Source organism: Rana temporaria, chromosome 3 (genome assembly GCF_905171775.1).
Source record: "Rana temporaria chromosome 3, aRanTem1.1, whole genome shotgun sequence".
In the NCBI taxonomy this organism is placed as follows: domain Eukaryota; kingdom Metazoa; phylum Chordata; class Amphibia; order Anura; family Ranidae; genus Rana; species Rana temporaria.
In genome coordinates this window covers 431285820-431302453 of record NC_053491.1, presented here as the reverse complement: position 1 = coordinate 431302453, position 16634 = coordinate 431285820, and the positions used below count along the sequence as shown (strand labels likewise).

Below are 16634 nucleotides of genomic sequence, written 5' to 3'. Positions count from 1 at the left end.
CCGGCGCGCCATGATGTCACATGATCCATCCCCGCTCGGTACATTGGCTCTTCTCTCCTCGGCAGCTCGGCTCCTCCTCCATTTTGACACACATCAACATATGTACACAGGTTAGCCATTGTTTTGAAAAGCTTCTTTGTCACGTTTTTTCTTTTTATTTGCGTTGACTTTGCCAGGTAAAATCAGTAGCTTCAGTTTATTTAAATATCCAGTAGCATAGCATTAAAGTTGCCTCCATTTTTGGGAAAATATCAGCCTTATGGTCCCATTAATGTAATTGGTGATAAGTTAAATTTTTACTGGATACGTGGCGTACTTTCTTGTTGCGAGTTTCAGAAGTATTATGCTCGAAGTAAAAAAAAAATTCTAATCATTTTGAATCAAAGGCATGTAGGTATGTGGGATGTGCTATTGCTGGATTACATTGTCTGCTGCTCCACAGAAAAGATGAAGGTTTTTGCACCTATAGAATTAATTTTGTGAAATATATTTAGTGTTTATACATAAAAGGGGATTAAAAAGTCTGAAGAGTCACAAATGTTTTCACCTTGAATATGTATTTCTGAATATTACGTTCTGTCTAGAGTTTATTTTATTCAATACCAAGTTTTCATTACTGTATATTCTCATTTGTATGCCCCCCAAGCACATGTGGGCACAGAGGTTGTATATGATGGACACAGTGGCTGCATTTGAGGAGGCAAAGTGGCTGCATTTGATGGGGCACAGTGGCTGCATATGATGGGGCACAGTGGCTGCATTCGATGGGGCACAGTGGCTGCATTCGATGGGGCACAGTGGCTGCAATGAATGGGGCACGGTGGCTGCATTTAATGGGGCACGGTGGCTGCATTTAATGGGGCACGGTGGCTGCATTTGATGGGGCACGGTGGCTGCATTTGATGGGGCACGGTGGCTGCATTTGATGGGGCACGGTGGCTGCATTTGATGGGGCACAGGGGCTGCTTTTGATGGGGCACAGGGGCTGCTTTTGATGGGGCACAGGGGCTGCTTTTGATGGGGCACAGTGGCTGCTTTTGATGGGGCACAGTGGCTGCATTTGATGGGGAACGGTGGCTGCATTTGATGGGGCATGGTGGCTGCATTTGATGGGGCACGGTGGCTGCATTTGATGGAGCATGGTGGCTGCATTTGATGGGGCACACTGGCTGCATTTGAGGTTTCTTTTTTTTAGAATCAGTTTGCGCCCCCCCCAAACAAATTTGAGCACCGACCGCCTCTGCCCCCAGCACATATCTATCTCTCCCCTCTCTAGCACTAGCCCTCTCCCCAGGACATATCTAACCCCTGGTGGTTCCTGTAGACTTTGCGTGCGTGCGGGGGAGGGGGGCGTTTGGGACTTGGGGGCCTCCATGTCCATTTTGCTTGGGGCCCCCAAATTCCTTCAAACGGCCCTGCCTATAGGTACAGTAAATATCTTCTAAACCTGCACAGTTTAGAAGGTATTTACCTTAGTAGCAGCCGGTGACGTCACCGGCACATGTGCTCTCAATGGACGGCATGCTGTCCCTCGAGAGGGTTGTGCCACGGCCATGGGATTTTAGTAAGCAAAGCCATTAAATATAAAAAAAAAATAATGGGTGGGAGTGCTTTTATTCGGGGTTCTAAGTAGGGTATTCTTTGTTGTTAACCTTTTGCTTTTTTCCTGTTTTTGGTCACACTTTATTTTCATTCTTATTTTTACTTTTTGTTTTCATTCCTGAGAGGGGGACTTTTTAAATTTTCCAATTTCTTCCTTAATAGTTTGGAAGTCACATGCGCTTTAACCACTTGTGGACCGCCCACTGTACATATACTGCAGCAGGTTGGCCACTCCGCGCCAGATCACGCACCTAGTACATGATTTGACACTTCTGGGTCTGGGGGGTGCGCACTGCCGGGGACCCCCTTCCGATGTGGTCACACATAGCGAGATCCCAGCAGCAGAGGATATTGCGGACTCAATGTTTGCTGGCATCCACCAATTACACAGGGCACAGGCGGAACGGCACTCTGCCTATGTAAACACGGCAGATTGTCATTCTGTCAGAGGGGAAGGTAATGATCACCTCTATTGATCAGGTTCTTTATATCAAACAGAGTTGTGGATGTCAACTTGCGAAGAACAGGGGGTCACAGGGGTCAAGAAAGAGCTACACATAATATTTAGTATGCTACAGAAGACTGTCAAGGACTTCAGACTTACTAGAAGGAATCGGTAGAAACTGTGAAAATGCTACAGATGTGTTTGGGGACACACTATAGGAGAATTTAAACATATTTCATGAGGCATTCTGCATGGCAATGCACAGGTTAATACATGATCTCTCTCTGTAGTCTCAGAACTGCCACTTCATGTGAAGAAAATACATATCCAACAATCCCCGGGTCTCTCAATTAGGACTCCCACATTCATGATGCAACACAAAGGAAATATCAAGGAATGCACTGGATGCTACATGGCCTGAAACAAGAAGATGCCTGTTCTTATAGTGAATAGGGACAAGCTAGGTGAATGAATACAAGGACATTAGGGTAATCGATCAGCCATGACACTACAAACAACAGCTTTAACATGTGAGCCCATCAGGCAAACAAACAACACAGGGAATATAACACTAATACCTAGTTAGGACAGCAAACATGTTTTGAAGTGTACAATGCCTTTAAGGTAGGTTTTGTTCAAGGTAAGTTATACAGTATATCTAGTGCATTGGTACATAACAACAACTAAAAAAAGTGCTGATTACTTGAAAATTCCTCGCTGCGATTAATACTGGAGGTGCGGGAGTACATGCTTCGTGCAGTGCGTGTTTTCAGGCTCTTTCCTTCTACAGGGCTGTTTCCAGGCAGCCAGGTCATTGAATTCCTTGTGCGTCCAGGAACGTTATCTAATAGATCAGTGCAACCCAGGAGCCGAAACTCCAACACACCTGTAAAAAGAGACCACATACAAAAACAAGGTTCTCTGGATGAGATCATGTTCTATTCATTGATTTATTTAATATGGTCATTTACAAAAACTGTCTGAAATATAATAAAATTACAATTGAAACTACTTTGCAAGACAGACTGAAAATTAAGCCTTTGAATGTATATGGGGGCATAGCCCCCTCCCCTAAGGGACTTGGGGGTCAATTCACTAAGACAGGGGTCTCTGAACTTTTTAATAGGGATGAGCTTCGTATTCGAGTCAAACTCATATTCGACTCGAACATCGTATGTTCGATCGTTCGTCGAAATACGAACAAAACGGGTCGTTCGCGCCAAATTCGAGTTACGTTTCACAGACCATAATTCACTGCGGCATCGCTGGCTGATGATTGGCCAAGCATGCACTATGACCCGCATGCTTGTCCAATCACAGCTTGCAAAAAACAGAGAGCCATAATTGGCCAAAGCCAGGGTGGCTTTGGTCACCAGTAATGCAGTCCTAAGGACAAAAGAGAGACTGGTGAGGTTTTATATAGTTTTCACTGGTGGTTTGGTGGCTTGTGGTTTGGATGAGGGTAGAGCAACCAATCATATGTAACCATGGAGTGGCACAAAGAAAAATCACATTATGCTAATATGAAATATTCTATGTGTGTAGTGGGGAAGCATTACCTGTGAGAGGGGCTGATTTAGAGAAAGTGCTGTGAGGAGCAGAGGGGGAAGGAGCGCTGTGTCTTGTTGGAGAAACACACATGGCCATCTCCTCTCGTAGGAGGCATCCTTTAGGGTGGTCATCAGGAAGGTCCTCTAGACATTTTTGTAGAGCCACTGTCAGTAGAGCAAGCCTCTGCCGAGACTCCACATGGCGAGCTTGTACCTAATTAAAACCAAAAACAATCTATGAAACATTGATTTGCTAGACAGTGTTCAGTTTACAAGAGATAAAGCTATAAGCTTGAACATCTGAAGCCACAGATCATGTTCTGCAATGTATTGGCACTAATCTTACTGAACTTTGCAGGTAATCTAGATTGTAAGCTTTAATACGCAGGCCCCTCTAATCCCTCCTGTATTGATTTATATTGTAAGTGTATTGTCTGCCCCCATGTTGTAAAGTGCTGCACAAACCGTTGGCGCTATATAAATCCTGTATAATAATAACTTTCTTTGTGCTAACTGCGTGCTGCAGCGAGAAGTTGCTTCTATAGTTGTCAGTCACTTTACTTTTCTTACAGGAAAATATTCATCATCTAAGCCAATACCTGCAAAGCTCAGTAGGATTAGTGCAATTACATTTCAAAACATGATCTGTGGCTTCAGATGTTCAAGTTTTATACCCAACATAACATTAACCAAATCCACACCGCTTAGGGTTAAATCAGACCTATTCTGTCCATTTTTGCATGTTAACAAATGTATATTAACCACTTAACCCCCGGGCCATATTGCTGGTCAAAGACCAGAGCACTTTTTGCGATTCACAATTGCGCGGTCGTGCGACGTGGCTCCCAAACAAAATTGGCGTCCTTTTTTTCCCACAAATAGGAGGTGGTATTTGATCTCCTCTGCGGTTTTTAGTTTTTGCGCTTTAAACAAAAATAGAGCGACAATTTTGAAAAAAAATAATATTTTTTACTTGTTGCTATAATAAATAGGGGTTAAGTATGTTCCCTGGGTGTGTTCTAACTGTAGGGGGGGTGGACTGACATGGGGAAATGACTGATCTTCTGTTCATACATTGTATGAACAGAAGATCAGCATTTCTCCCCCTGACAGGACCGGGAGCTGTGTGTTTACACAGGAGTGCACGGGAGTCGGGGGCGAGCAGGGGGCGCACGCGCGAGAGCCGGTGTATTGTCACAGTTTGCTGCCTATCCTAGAATGCTCCGGAAGTCACGTGGCGGCCAACTGCGCATGCACGATGCGTTCCAAACGCAAATGCGATGCGTTCCAATGCATTCACGACAGTGCACACCAGTGAAACCTCGGTCGGCATCCAGGCTCTTTCCTTGACATCCCCGTGGATTGGAGGATGTTAAAAAAAGAGCCAGGAGGCTGAGCGAGCGGAGGCCGACTGGCCACTTTCCTCTAAATCCACGTCGCCCTCAATGCCGGGTTCGCTGGTGTGTACTGTCGAAAATCCATTGGAACGCATCGCACTTGCGTTTGGAACGCATCGCGCATGCGCAGTTGGCCGCCACGTGACTTTCGCAGCATTCTAGGATAGGCAGCAAACTGTGACACTACACCGGCGTGGCCTGCACGAGAGCCGACGTATAGCTACGGGCTCTCATGCAGGGGAGCCGACCTGCCGCAGTAAAACGACCGCGGCTGGTCGGCAACCAGTTAAGGAGTGTTATGATGTGTCTTAAAGCTCTAATGCCGCGTACACACAATCGGGCATTCCGACGACAAAACCGTGGATTTTTTTCTGACAGAATGTTGGCTCAAACTTGTGTTGTATACACACGGTCACACAATTGTTGTCGGAAATTCCGATCGCCAAGAAAGCAGTGACATACAACACTACAATGAGCCGAGAAAAATTAAGTTCAATGATTCCGAGCATGCGTAGGATTTTTGTGCGTCGGAATTTGATACACAAGAACTTTTGAGAACCAGCTCAAACATTTGTTGTCGGAAATTCCTTTCTTTGACAAAACCAACAACTTATCAAACAGAAATTACACAATGCTTTCAGGGGTATGTATAACAGACCAAACAGGGACGTATAGTTCATCCTTAGGCCCCGTACACACGACCGGATCCGACGGACCAGTTTCAGCGGACAGATCCGGTCATGTGTAGGCCCGAGCGGACAATTGTCCGGCGGATCGGACAGTTTCCAGCGGACAAAAATTGCTTAGCCTGCTAACAAATCTGTCCGCTGGAAACCTGTCCGTTGGACGGGTTTGGTCGTCTGTACAGACTCACCGGACATGTCCGACCGACCGCCATCCCTCGCATGCGTCGTACTGATTCGACGCATGCGTGGAAGCTTTGAACTTCCAGGGCCGCCCACGTCGCTGCGTCATCATCGCGGCGACGGCGCGGCCACGTCCCCGCGTATTGTTTACGCGCGGATTTCTGTCTGATGGTGTGTACAACCATCAGACAGAAATCTCCGGGCAGACATGTCTGCTGAAAACGGTCCGGGGGGACGCTTTCAGCGGACTGTCCGTCTGTGTGTACAAGGCCTAGAGTTTACATACACATTAAAGCCCAAACTAATTTGTTATATTTTGGATGGAGTGGGGAATTGTCAAAACCCATGTGATCATTTATTGTTTCCTTTATGTTCCATTTGGGAAATTCTCTCTACTTCCTGCCCTGCAGCCACAACTGGAAGCAAAGGTAAATCCCCCCTGTAAAACCAGAACAAGCGTCCCAAAGTGGAAGATTTCCCCTCATTCAAATCAAACTTTTGGATTTTCCCTTCATTTTAGTTCAAGTGACAATGGCCACCGGAACAAATAGAGTGAGGCCGCGTACACACGACCGAGAAACTCGACGGGCAAAACACATCGTTTTGCTCGTCGAGTTCTTTGTTCGGCTGTCAAAAAACTCGTCGAGCCAAATGTTCCCATTGCCCAACGAGGAAATAGAGAACATGATCTCTTTTTGGCTCGACGAGTTTCCCGACGGGTTTCTCGGCGTAAAGTGTACACACGACCGGTTTTCTCAGCAGAATACGTCTCCCATCGAGTTTCTTGCTGAATTCTGCCGAGAAAACCGGTCATGTGTTCAGGGCATGAGAGGATAAATCTCTTTAACAGGGACACAGACAGCAATAAAAACCTAAACATAGAAAAAAGCCAGCGCTCCCAAAAGATTCCAAATTGACCGTTTACTGAACAACCATATCAGCAAAATAACACCAATGTTTTGAGAGTACACAGACTGTCTCTCTCAAGGTGACAGGCAGAGACCATGAGAAAGTTAACCTTGAGACAGAGGGTCTATGTAAACTTGAAACGTTGCTGATATGGGACTTCATTAAACGGTCATTTTAGAATATTGTTGGTGTGCTGACTTTTCTTTATTTTGTTATTTTTGCTACGTTGCTGCTTAACCACTTAAGCCTCGGACCATTTTGTTGCCTCGGACCAGGCCCCTTTTTTGCGATTCGGCACTGCGTCGTTTTAACTGACAATTGCGCGGTCATGCAACGTGGCTCCCAAACAAAATTGGCGTCCTATTTTTCCCACAAATAGACCTTTCTTTTGGTGGTATTTGATCACCTCTGTGGTTTTTATTTTTTGCGCTAAAAACAAAAATAGAGCGACAATTTTGAAAAAAATGCTATATTTTTTACTTTTTTCTATAGTAAATATCCCCAAAAAATATATATAAAAAAAAAAGTTTTTTTCTCAGTTTAGGCCAATACATATTCTTCTACATATTTTTGGTAAAAAAAAAAACGCAATAAACGCTTATTGATTGGTTTGCCCAAAAGTTATAGCGTCTACAAAATAGGGGATAGTTTTATGGCATTTCTATTATTATTATTTTTTTTTTACTAGTAATGGCGGCGATCAGTGATTTTTATCATGACTGTGACATTATGGCGGACACATCGGACATTTTGACGCTATTTTGGACCATTGACATTTTTACAGCGATCAGTGCTATAACAATGCACTAATTACTGTGAAAATTACACTGGCAGTGAAGGGTTAACCTTTAGGGGCGCTGAAGGGGTTAAGTGTGACCTAATGTGTGATTCTTACTGTGTGGGGGCATGGCTTGGCGTGTGACTTCACTGATCGTCGTTTCCTATGACAGGGAACAGACGATCAGTGACAGTCTCACTAGGAAGCACGGGGAGAGGTTTGTTTACACTTACCTTTCCCCATTCTTCAGCTCTGTGATCCGATCGCAGGACACCAGTGGCGATCAGGTCTGCAGGTCCCGCAAGTGCGGTCACAGAGCTAAGGACCGGGACGCAAGCTCACCATCGGTGGCGTGCGCGCGACTCACGGCTGGGATCTTAAAGGGGACGTACCTATACGCCCTTGTGCCCAGCCGTGCCATTCTGTCAACGTATATCGTTGTGCGGCTGTCCTTAAGCGGTTAATCAAACACCTACCTTTCAAAGATGGTTGCATTAAGTCATTGTGGGATTAAATGATGTATTACAAGCAATTTCACCTGGCAGGAGTCTATTCCTTTACCATTCTGTTTAAAACGAAAGAAAAAAAAGTGCCTTTTGCCAAATAAAGGACACCAGGTTAAAGCTCCAAGTCACCACTCGGAACTTATAGAAGGCTAAAGATTTTGTAACACTGTTAAACTGGTCATACACTAGTAGATTTTTGTTCAAAAAAATTCTCAAACTAACACATTTCCTGGAACTCGTACACACGAACGAGGAACTCGTCGGAAAAGACACATCGTTTTCCTCGACGAGTTCCTTGTTAGGCTTGTCGAGAAACTTGACAAGCTTGGCTTTGCGTACAAACTGTCAAGACCAAATCTCCTCGTTCTCAAATGCGGTGACATACAACACATACAATGGCAGGGGAAGTTCGATTCCACTGGCACAACCCTTGGGGCTGCTTTTGCTAATCTCATGTTACTGCGTGTTAAGTAAAAGTTTGGTAAGAGATGATTTGCACTTTTCAGTCTGTTACAGCGTGACAAATGTGCTATCTCCATTACAAAAGCTACTTTTACCCGAAGGTGCGCTCCCGTCTCATACTTTATTCTGAGAATGTGCGGGTTTCTAAGCATACACGCGATCGTGTTTCTCGTTGAAAACCAGCCCAACGAGGAACACGACGAGGAAATTGAGACTCCCATCGAGGAAAAAGAGAACTTGTTCTCTTTTTTCCTCGTCGAGTTCTTCGACAGTTTTCTCTATGAAAAACGTACACACGACCGTTTTCCTCGGCAAAAAAGCTCTGCCACCAAGTCTCTTGATGGATTCTGTCGAGGAAAACGGTCGTGTGTACGAGGCCTAAGAGTGTATGTGTTTTTGTTCTGTAAAGTCCATTAATTTAAAAATCAAATGTAAAAGGCTAACTAAATTTTGAATGTACTGAGAATTTTCATACAAATTTTTGATCAAAAATGTACAAGTGTATGGCCAGCTTTAGGAGCCTGAGCCTCCAATCAACATGCTCCCCATACCTATTACTACAGGGTATTTTTATTAGCTCTTGAATGGATTTGCGGTGGCGCAAAGGGAAGGTAAGTATGTGCAGCTAAGAGGGGAAGTTAAAGTGGTTGTAAACCCACTTTGACAACTTGCACCTACAGGTAAGCCTAGATTAAGGCTTACCTGTAGGTGCAAGAAATATCTCCTTAACCTACACGGTTAAGGAGATATATGCAGAAAACACTACACCGATGTCTACGGTGCATGCGCGCCGTAGATAATGGCGCAGGCGCACAGAGCATCCCGGCATTCTAAATGGGATCATGCCGGGATTATGTCGATACCGCGCGCATGTGCGGGAGTGACGTCATCAACGCGCCGGCCAATCACAGCGCCGGAGCGGCGATACCAGGAAGAAGCTCCAAAGGTACATGGCAGCGGCGGTGGAGGGGAACGAGGAGCACTTCGGGGGCTTCGATTTCAGGTAAGTGCCACATAATGAGCTAGTATGCTGTGCATACTAGCTCATTATGCCTTTCTCTTGCAGGTGTTTTTTTTCTGGATTATTTTAAGAGGGTTTACTTCCTTTTTAAGTGAATTGTTACTTTGCTCTGAATAGACAAAGCAAAGGTTCACTTGATGCTTTCCAAAGTATTGTAAGGCTGGCCGTGCATAGTCCAAATTCGAAAGAATTTTCTTTTGAAAATCAGAAAACGTGTGCATTTTGTGATCCGATGGTGCCACCATTGATTTCAAAATTCGACCCTCCAAGCCTTCAATTTCACCTCATGATGCTACAGAAAAGAATTTTCGTGGCTGGGAATCTTCTTTTTTTTTTCCGGGAATTTTCTTTTCTTACACTTGCGCATTTCTTTTTCAATTACATTTCTTGCACGATTCTCCCATCATTGATTAGAAAATCGTTTGTTCTTCAAAAAATTTCCAACATGTCCGATTACTCAAATTAGATGGCCGCACGAAAATCGGCTGTTGCTGCAGCCCACTAATGGTGCAAAATACGAAAGAAAATTCTTAGATAAGATTTTCAAAAGAAAATTCTTTCGAAATTCGACCCGTGTATGGCCTGCCTAAAGCAATCTACAGAATGTTTTCGCAAATGTAACATTATGTGTAGACAGTTGGCAAAGAGAAAAATGTTAACATTTCCCACAGGGCACACTGATATTTCCACAGATTAAAAACATATGGGGAAAAAGCGATATCTTTAAACAGTTTACAAAGTTCACCATCTCACGGTCTTCCCTTCCCACAGAATGGATACTCCCAAAAAGTATCCTTAAAGGACATTTCTAGTGTAAAATGAAATATCGTTTTACATGGACAGTAGATTGAGTCATCCACCATCTTCCTGTATCGCTCGAAGACTTCAATGGTGGTATTTAATTGTAGCAACTTTTGTCTCTGCTACTCCCACAAAGCCACAGTGAAAAATTTTCCCTAAATATATGACAAATTCTTTAAAGAAATGTGACTCTGCTATTTGGTTCTGTAGAAACCACAGCAGTTTTAGTTCTTTTCGTTCTAGTAGGCATTCTTACTTCCGAAGTCCCCGACAAATACAGCAAGCCAACATGTGCCAATGTACTGTATAAACTTGTGCAAATAAATTATATGAAATAAAACATCAATCAACGAATGTCCAAAGTGGTAAAGAACAGTGTCCATTCAAATAGTCCCAATGAAGAGTGCTCTCCAGTCACAATCTCTACAAAAGCATCTTCACCAAACATAAATAAATATGATACTCATTAAAAGGCATAAGAACAGCTCCACAGTGTAGTAAATTTGTAACATATTTGTTAAAAATCAAAAGTATTGCACTTACGTAGATATAGAATAAAACTGCACATCTAAACCATCTACATCCACAAGACATGGCACTCTATGACAAAACGTGTAGGGCGTGGTCTTACATAACGTCATCATGCAGAGATGGTGAAATATGGTGAAATTTGGTAAGGATGCCTTTGTGGGGGCTGTGACTGGAGAGTGTGGGGAGCCCTAGAGATTATTACCTTAAAGGCTGACCACACAATACTTTGGGAGTCAACACTATCTGGTAAACGGTTTGGGCTATTCACTATTGGTGTCATGTGGAGTATTCCATTCACAGTGAAAAGCTTTGGGATTTTCTTTATATCTGGAAGCTTGACTTTTTTGCACTTTTCATTGGGACTATTTGAATGGACACAATTCTTTATTGCTTTGGACATATGTTAATTGATGTTTTATTTTTTCTAATTTCTTTGGCACTGCACAAGTTTATATATTGGTATTTTCAATTTGTATTCAACAAATTATGTCAGCTGCTTTATATTTTTATTACTCAGTCTGAACGCGGGTATTATGCCTTTAAAGCCAACATGTGCGTCAGCCTGCCACTATGAAATGTCAATTTAGATCAGCCTTTCTCAACCAGGGTTCCTCCAGAGGTTGAAAAATAGGCAATTCCTGCTTCTAAAAAGGGTAACCACTGACACCAACGATCTTTTAGTTATTTGTAAGGTGGGGTATTCATAATGACCACAAATGAAAGGAGCATTCTTTCTAATGACCATCATGCAAATGTATTTTGAGCTGCAGCCTGGGAAGTTATGAAGTTATTTCAGGGGTTCCTCCATGTTAAAAAGCTTGTGATAGGCTGGTATAGATGGCCATGTCTTTTCAAGAGCAAAAAAAATCTGTTGATTCTACCAAATACAGTATCTTGTTACCTGTGCTCTCTGCCCATGCAGCACTCTTCTCATGGATAATTGTTAACAATATAATTGAAGACTACAGGCACTCTCTTCTCTAAGTTATGAAGGAGAGGAGGGTGGTGTTATTAGAGATAGTTTAGAGAGGTTTTACCTCCCAAACCTGCATGAAAACCCCTTGCTTCTGGAACTTTGGGTGCTGACCAAAGGAAGCCCACCCACATTCTATGGACCCAACACCTTTAACGTCAGATCACATCCAACTTTATTTAAGCCAGATTTTCCACACTGTAGCCCCGCCTAGGACCAGCCCTAATGTTTCACCCAATAAGGGCTAATCTGACATAATTGACTTCCTGTTTTCCTTCCCTGCTCTAGGGTAAAAACGCTGCTTCTCCATAGATACAGTAGAGCGAGTGAGTGTTGTCATCCTGAAACGGAAATTGTGTTACTCTCAGGATCACCTAAAGGAAAATAAGCCAGCGAAGAAACGAATGTAGCCATCACATCTAAGATTATTATGCTGCAATATGTTACATCTTTGTTTCAGGATTTAGATTAGGTTAATTGGAGACATTTCCTAGGCCCTATGCATAAAAAGAATAGTTATTGGGATGTTTGAAAAGTCAGCGTGAGAATTTTCATTTACTATAATTTTTGTTGTTGTGACACCAAGTTTGAATGGCGGGCCATGCCGCCACACCAACTGCAGTTTGCAGTAAGTTTCAGAGCATAAGGAGCACAGCAAACCCACATGAAATGTAATAACTTCAATATGTTAAATATAAAAGGGTCATAGCAGTTGTAAGTCGTGGGAATAAAGCAGAGTTACTGCTGTGGTAAATCATCTCACCCTTTGCAGAGACTCCAGGAATAAACATGAACATTATACAAACCTCATTGACCGCACTCTTGTCCTGAGCTTTGGCACCTCCGAGCATCCTCAGGGCGTTCTCTGCCCCCTCGGACACCGCCCGCTCCACCCTGTAGTGGTGTCTCAGCTCCTCAATGTGCACTTCAGTGTGTGAGAGCTCCGACATGCCTAAGGCAGATAGGAAAGACAATAAGTATGCCACTACTGTAAACTAAAATATTTAATTCAACAAAATAACAAAAGAAAAAGGAACAAAGCATAGCAATACAATGATGGAGAAAATAAGTTATCCCCATGATCGAAAAGGTAAATTATTAGATGGAAAAACAAAGCCCTTCATTTAATATACTGACTATATGATGTAAAGAATTAAAAAATGTCTCTATCCTATTAACACTTCAGCAATGAACACTTCAATATAAAGATTGAATGATTCCTCACAGAGTCCTCCTTGATGTTTTATTTTTTTATAGATCCATAGATGCTTAAATCACTAAAATAAAATGAAAGGCAAACTTTTTTTTTTCATTTTGAATAGAGTAAGGGAATGCTATACCTAGAGATTTAAAATTTATGGAAATTGTGAAGCCCAGAGAAAGTCTTATGCCTTGTGCACACGATCAGAATTTCCGAAATTTTTGTGTGTGGGCCCAATCAGACTTTTTTCCGTCGGAATTCTGAAATAGAACATGTTTTATTTTTTTCCAATGTCTGATCGTCTGTGTGGAACTCCGACAAAGGAAAAAACACACATGCTCAGAATCAAGTTGAAGCATTGAACTTAATTTTTCTCGGCTTGTCGTATTGTTTTACGTCACCGTGTTTTGGACGGTCGGAATTTGGTCTAAGGCCTCGTACACACGACCGAGGAACTCGTCGTAAATGAAACATCGTTTTCCTCTACGAGTTCCTTGTTAGGCTTATCGAGAATCTTGACAAGCTTTCTTTGCGTACATACTGTCAAGACAAAATCTCGTCGTTCTCAAACGCGGTGACGTACAACACGTACGACAGCACTATAAAGGGGAAGTTTGATTCCACTGGCGCCACCCTTGGGGCTGCCTTTGCTAATCTCATGTTACTGCATGTTAAGTAAAAGTTTGGTGAGAGACGATTTGCGCTTTTCAGTCTGTTATAGCGTGACGAATGTGCTATCTCCATTACAAACCCTACTTTTACAGAAGGCACGCTCCCATCTCATACTTTATTCTGAGCATGCGCGTGGTTTCTAAGCATACACTCGAACGTGTTTCTCGTCGTAAACCAGCCCGACGAGAAACACGACGAGGAAATTGAGACTCTCGATGAGGAAAAGAGAACTTTTTCTCTTCTTTTCTCGTCCAGTTCCACAACAGTTTTCTCGACGAAAAACATACACACGGCCGTTTTCCTCGGCAAAAAAGCTCTGCCACCAAGTTTCTTGATGGATTCTGTCAAGAAAAACGGTCGTGTACATACGAGGCCTGAAGGTGTGTATGCAAGACAGCTTAAAAGGAAATTCTGACGGAAAATCACATCAGATTTATTCCCATCAGAAATTCTGATCGTGTGTACAGGGCATTAAAAATGGTGGTTTTACAAATTTAAAGTAATTTTGTTACTTTTATATGTATTATGCTTGATATAAAAGTAAAGCTTGTTCAGTGAATAAACTAAACTTGCTTTTTAAAATTTGTGATGATCCAGAAGCAGCAGAAAGAGTGTTTCTGCAATGGGAACTCTGGAGGCAAAAGTCTCCTTGCACTTTCATTCTGATCCTCATCATTTCATTCCATAAAGTATTTTTAATGACTTTAGGGCACCTCTGTCATGCCAGGATGCGTTCTTTCATCCTTTTAGCATTTGGAAAAGAATATTTATTCTCACGATATTTGCAAATTGCAGCTTTGTTCTCAGCAGGAATTGCACTGTGGAAATAATTCCAAACTCTAGATGTTGGTCTCACCAATTTACTGTGAGGAGGAAAAGAAAAAAAATATTCACGGACCACCAAACAAGGGAAACATTATGCTGTGATGGTGGAGTACATTAATAGGAATCATTTAAAAGTTATAAAGCTAAACTAATGTGTCAGACAAATGGGCCCTTTTACCTGTCAATTAAGGTCTGAGATGTCAGAAATCTACTGTATCCCAACCATCACCCAACTGGAGGTACAAGATGGAGCCCACAAGCAAACTAAACGGGAGCCTTTTTCCCTGCAGTGCCCCCATTCTCTTGTTTGAGAATTGCATTGGGAATTACAGTGTTACTTGAATTGTATTCTAGGATTTGCTTGTCTTTAGCTGACAGAACTTGCAAAAAAAAAAAAAGTCTCAGAAAACTTTCATTATGGTCACATTATATGGTTTGAATACCATATCATAGATATAACATTTTTCATTTTAAAAGAACATATTTCACACTCCTTTTTTTTTAAATCCTTCCGAACCCCCCCCCCCCCCCCCCCTCCAATGGCTTTGAAAAAAAAAACAGAAATAAAAACCCTGTTTTTTTTCTAAACTTTTCAGTTTTTTTCCCAGGCCTTCCCATCTCTAGTTGTAACTCACGTCATGGTTTTCTTCTGACATTTATGTACTATTGAAGAGATTTCCCTTTACTTCCTGTCCTATAGCCAAAACAGGAAGTGTGAGGAAATCCCTGGTAATCACCAGAACTGATGTCCCCATTGGAGGGTTTCCCCTCTGTTCCTATTCTGGTGACCACTCAAAAGCTCTTATTTTCTTCCACCTTCACTTTAGGAGATAATGGGCGTCTCTTTCTAATGGGGGCACAGATGGCAATAAAAACTGACAGGTGTTCTCTCCACTCTGTCCAAAACTACAAATAAAGTTTTGCCTTCAGTTACACTTTAGGAATGTAAATAAAGCATATCCTAAGTGCTTCAAATATGTTCTCTGTGCATAATCCTCCTATTCTGTTTTTTGAAGAAAAATAATAGTAATTGAAAAAGAAAAAAACAAAACCCTATCACATTCACACAACCCCATTCTTCGATTTTAGATAATGGAATAAGTGACTCAAGTAAAAATGATTGTGACGTTGCAAGCCTAGTCCTCATATACCTTCCCTCCTTATACCATGTCACTTCCTGTACCTCATCCCCCAGGTATTACATGGTTGGGGGGTCTGTTCATATTTGGGGATGACATGTTGGTTCCTGCCCTACTCACTGCCTTTTTTGATTCTTCTCTGTCTCTGATACTAACCTTCTACCCGACAAGGGCCCTACCCCAGCCTTACCACTTGACTATCTGCCTACCAATAACCAAACATTTAATTTCCCTTTGAATCCCTGGGGCTTCATTGTAGGGAATTCAATTTAACACTAACTTTCTAGCTAACTACCAGTCTTTTTTCAGCATCTCCGATCTCAGGACCTCAGTGTAAAGTCCTCCCACCTTTCCACAACAAGAAGGTGCGAAACAAGATGCTGTAGTTATCAGTAAGAAAAAAAAACACATGAGTCGTAGTGGCAATAATAAGGAGCAATACATAATACTAAGTACTCCTACACACAATTCCTCTATAGCCCTAATAGAAACTTCTTTAACCAGTAGAGGTTTTTGAATAACTACAAACAGCTGTCAGTTTTTAAGTAAAGAGACAATCCGGGATTTTTTTTACAGCTAGTTAGGCAGCACATCCATCATTATTTTTCATTCAACCAGCATGTTGAATGAAAAAAAAATAAAAAGATCTGATTCCTCCATCCACACAATTGAAGTGGAAAGGGGCAATCGCTCCCACTGTGCTATTATGTCCTGATGGCAGGAAGCCTCCCCCTCCGTCAGAATACAATGATCGGTGCTACCGGCTATAGCTGGTAGATTCGGATGTATCCAAATGATTTGAATTAAGATCGGTTGAAAAATGATCACCAGTTTTAATTCTATGTGAAGAATAGCTGGTTTTTAAGGCCCCCGCATCCTTAACAGCCGATGATTCATCAGCTGAATGTTGGCAATTAAAAATTCTGAAAAAAATTAAAGTGCGGGGTCCCCCCTAA

General features: G+C 42.4%; 1 protein-coding gene across 2 annotated transcripts in view; it reads right to left on the bottom strand.

Moving 5' to 3' along the window:
- The window catches only part of LOC120933238 (serine/threonine-protein kinase N1-like), a 126442-nt gene that overhangs the window by 58226 nt on the left and 51582 nt on the right, over nt 1-16634 (bottom strand). For both annotated transcript variants that reach the window (XM_040346336.1, XM_040346337.1), the window contains exons 5-7: nt 12648-12793; nt 3607-3811; nt 2751-2933 (exon numbers count right to left, since the gene is read on the bottom strand). In XM_040346336.1, coding sequence (XP_040202270.1) covers nt 2751-2933; nt 3607-3811; nt 12648-12793 — 534 coding nt within the window. The remainder of the gene's footprint in view (nt 1-2750; nt 2934-3606; nt 3812-12647; nt 12794-16634) is intronic.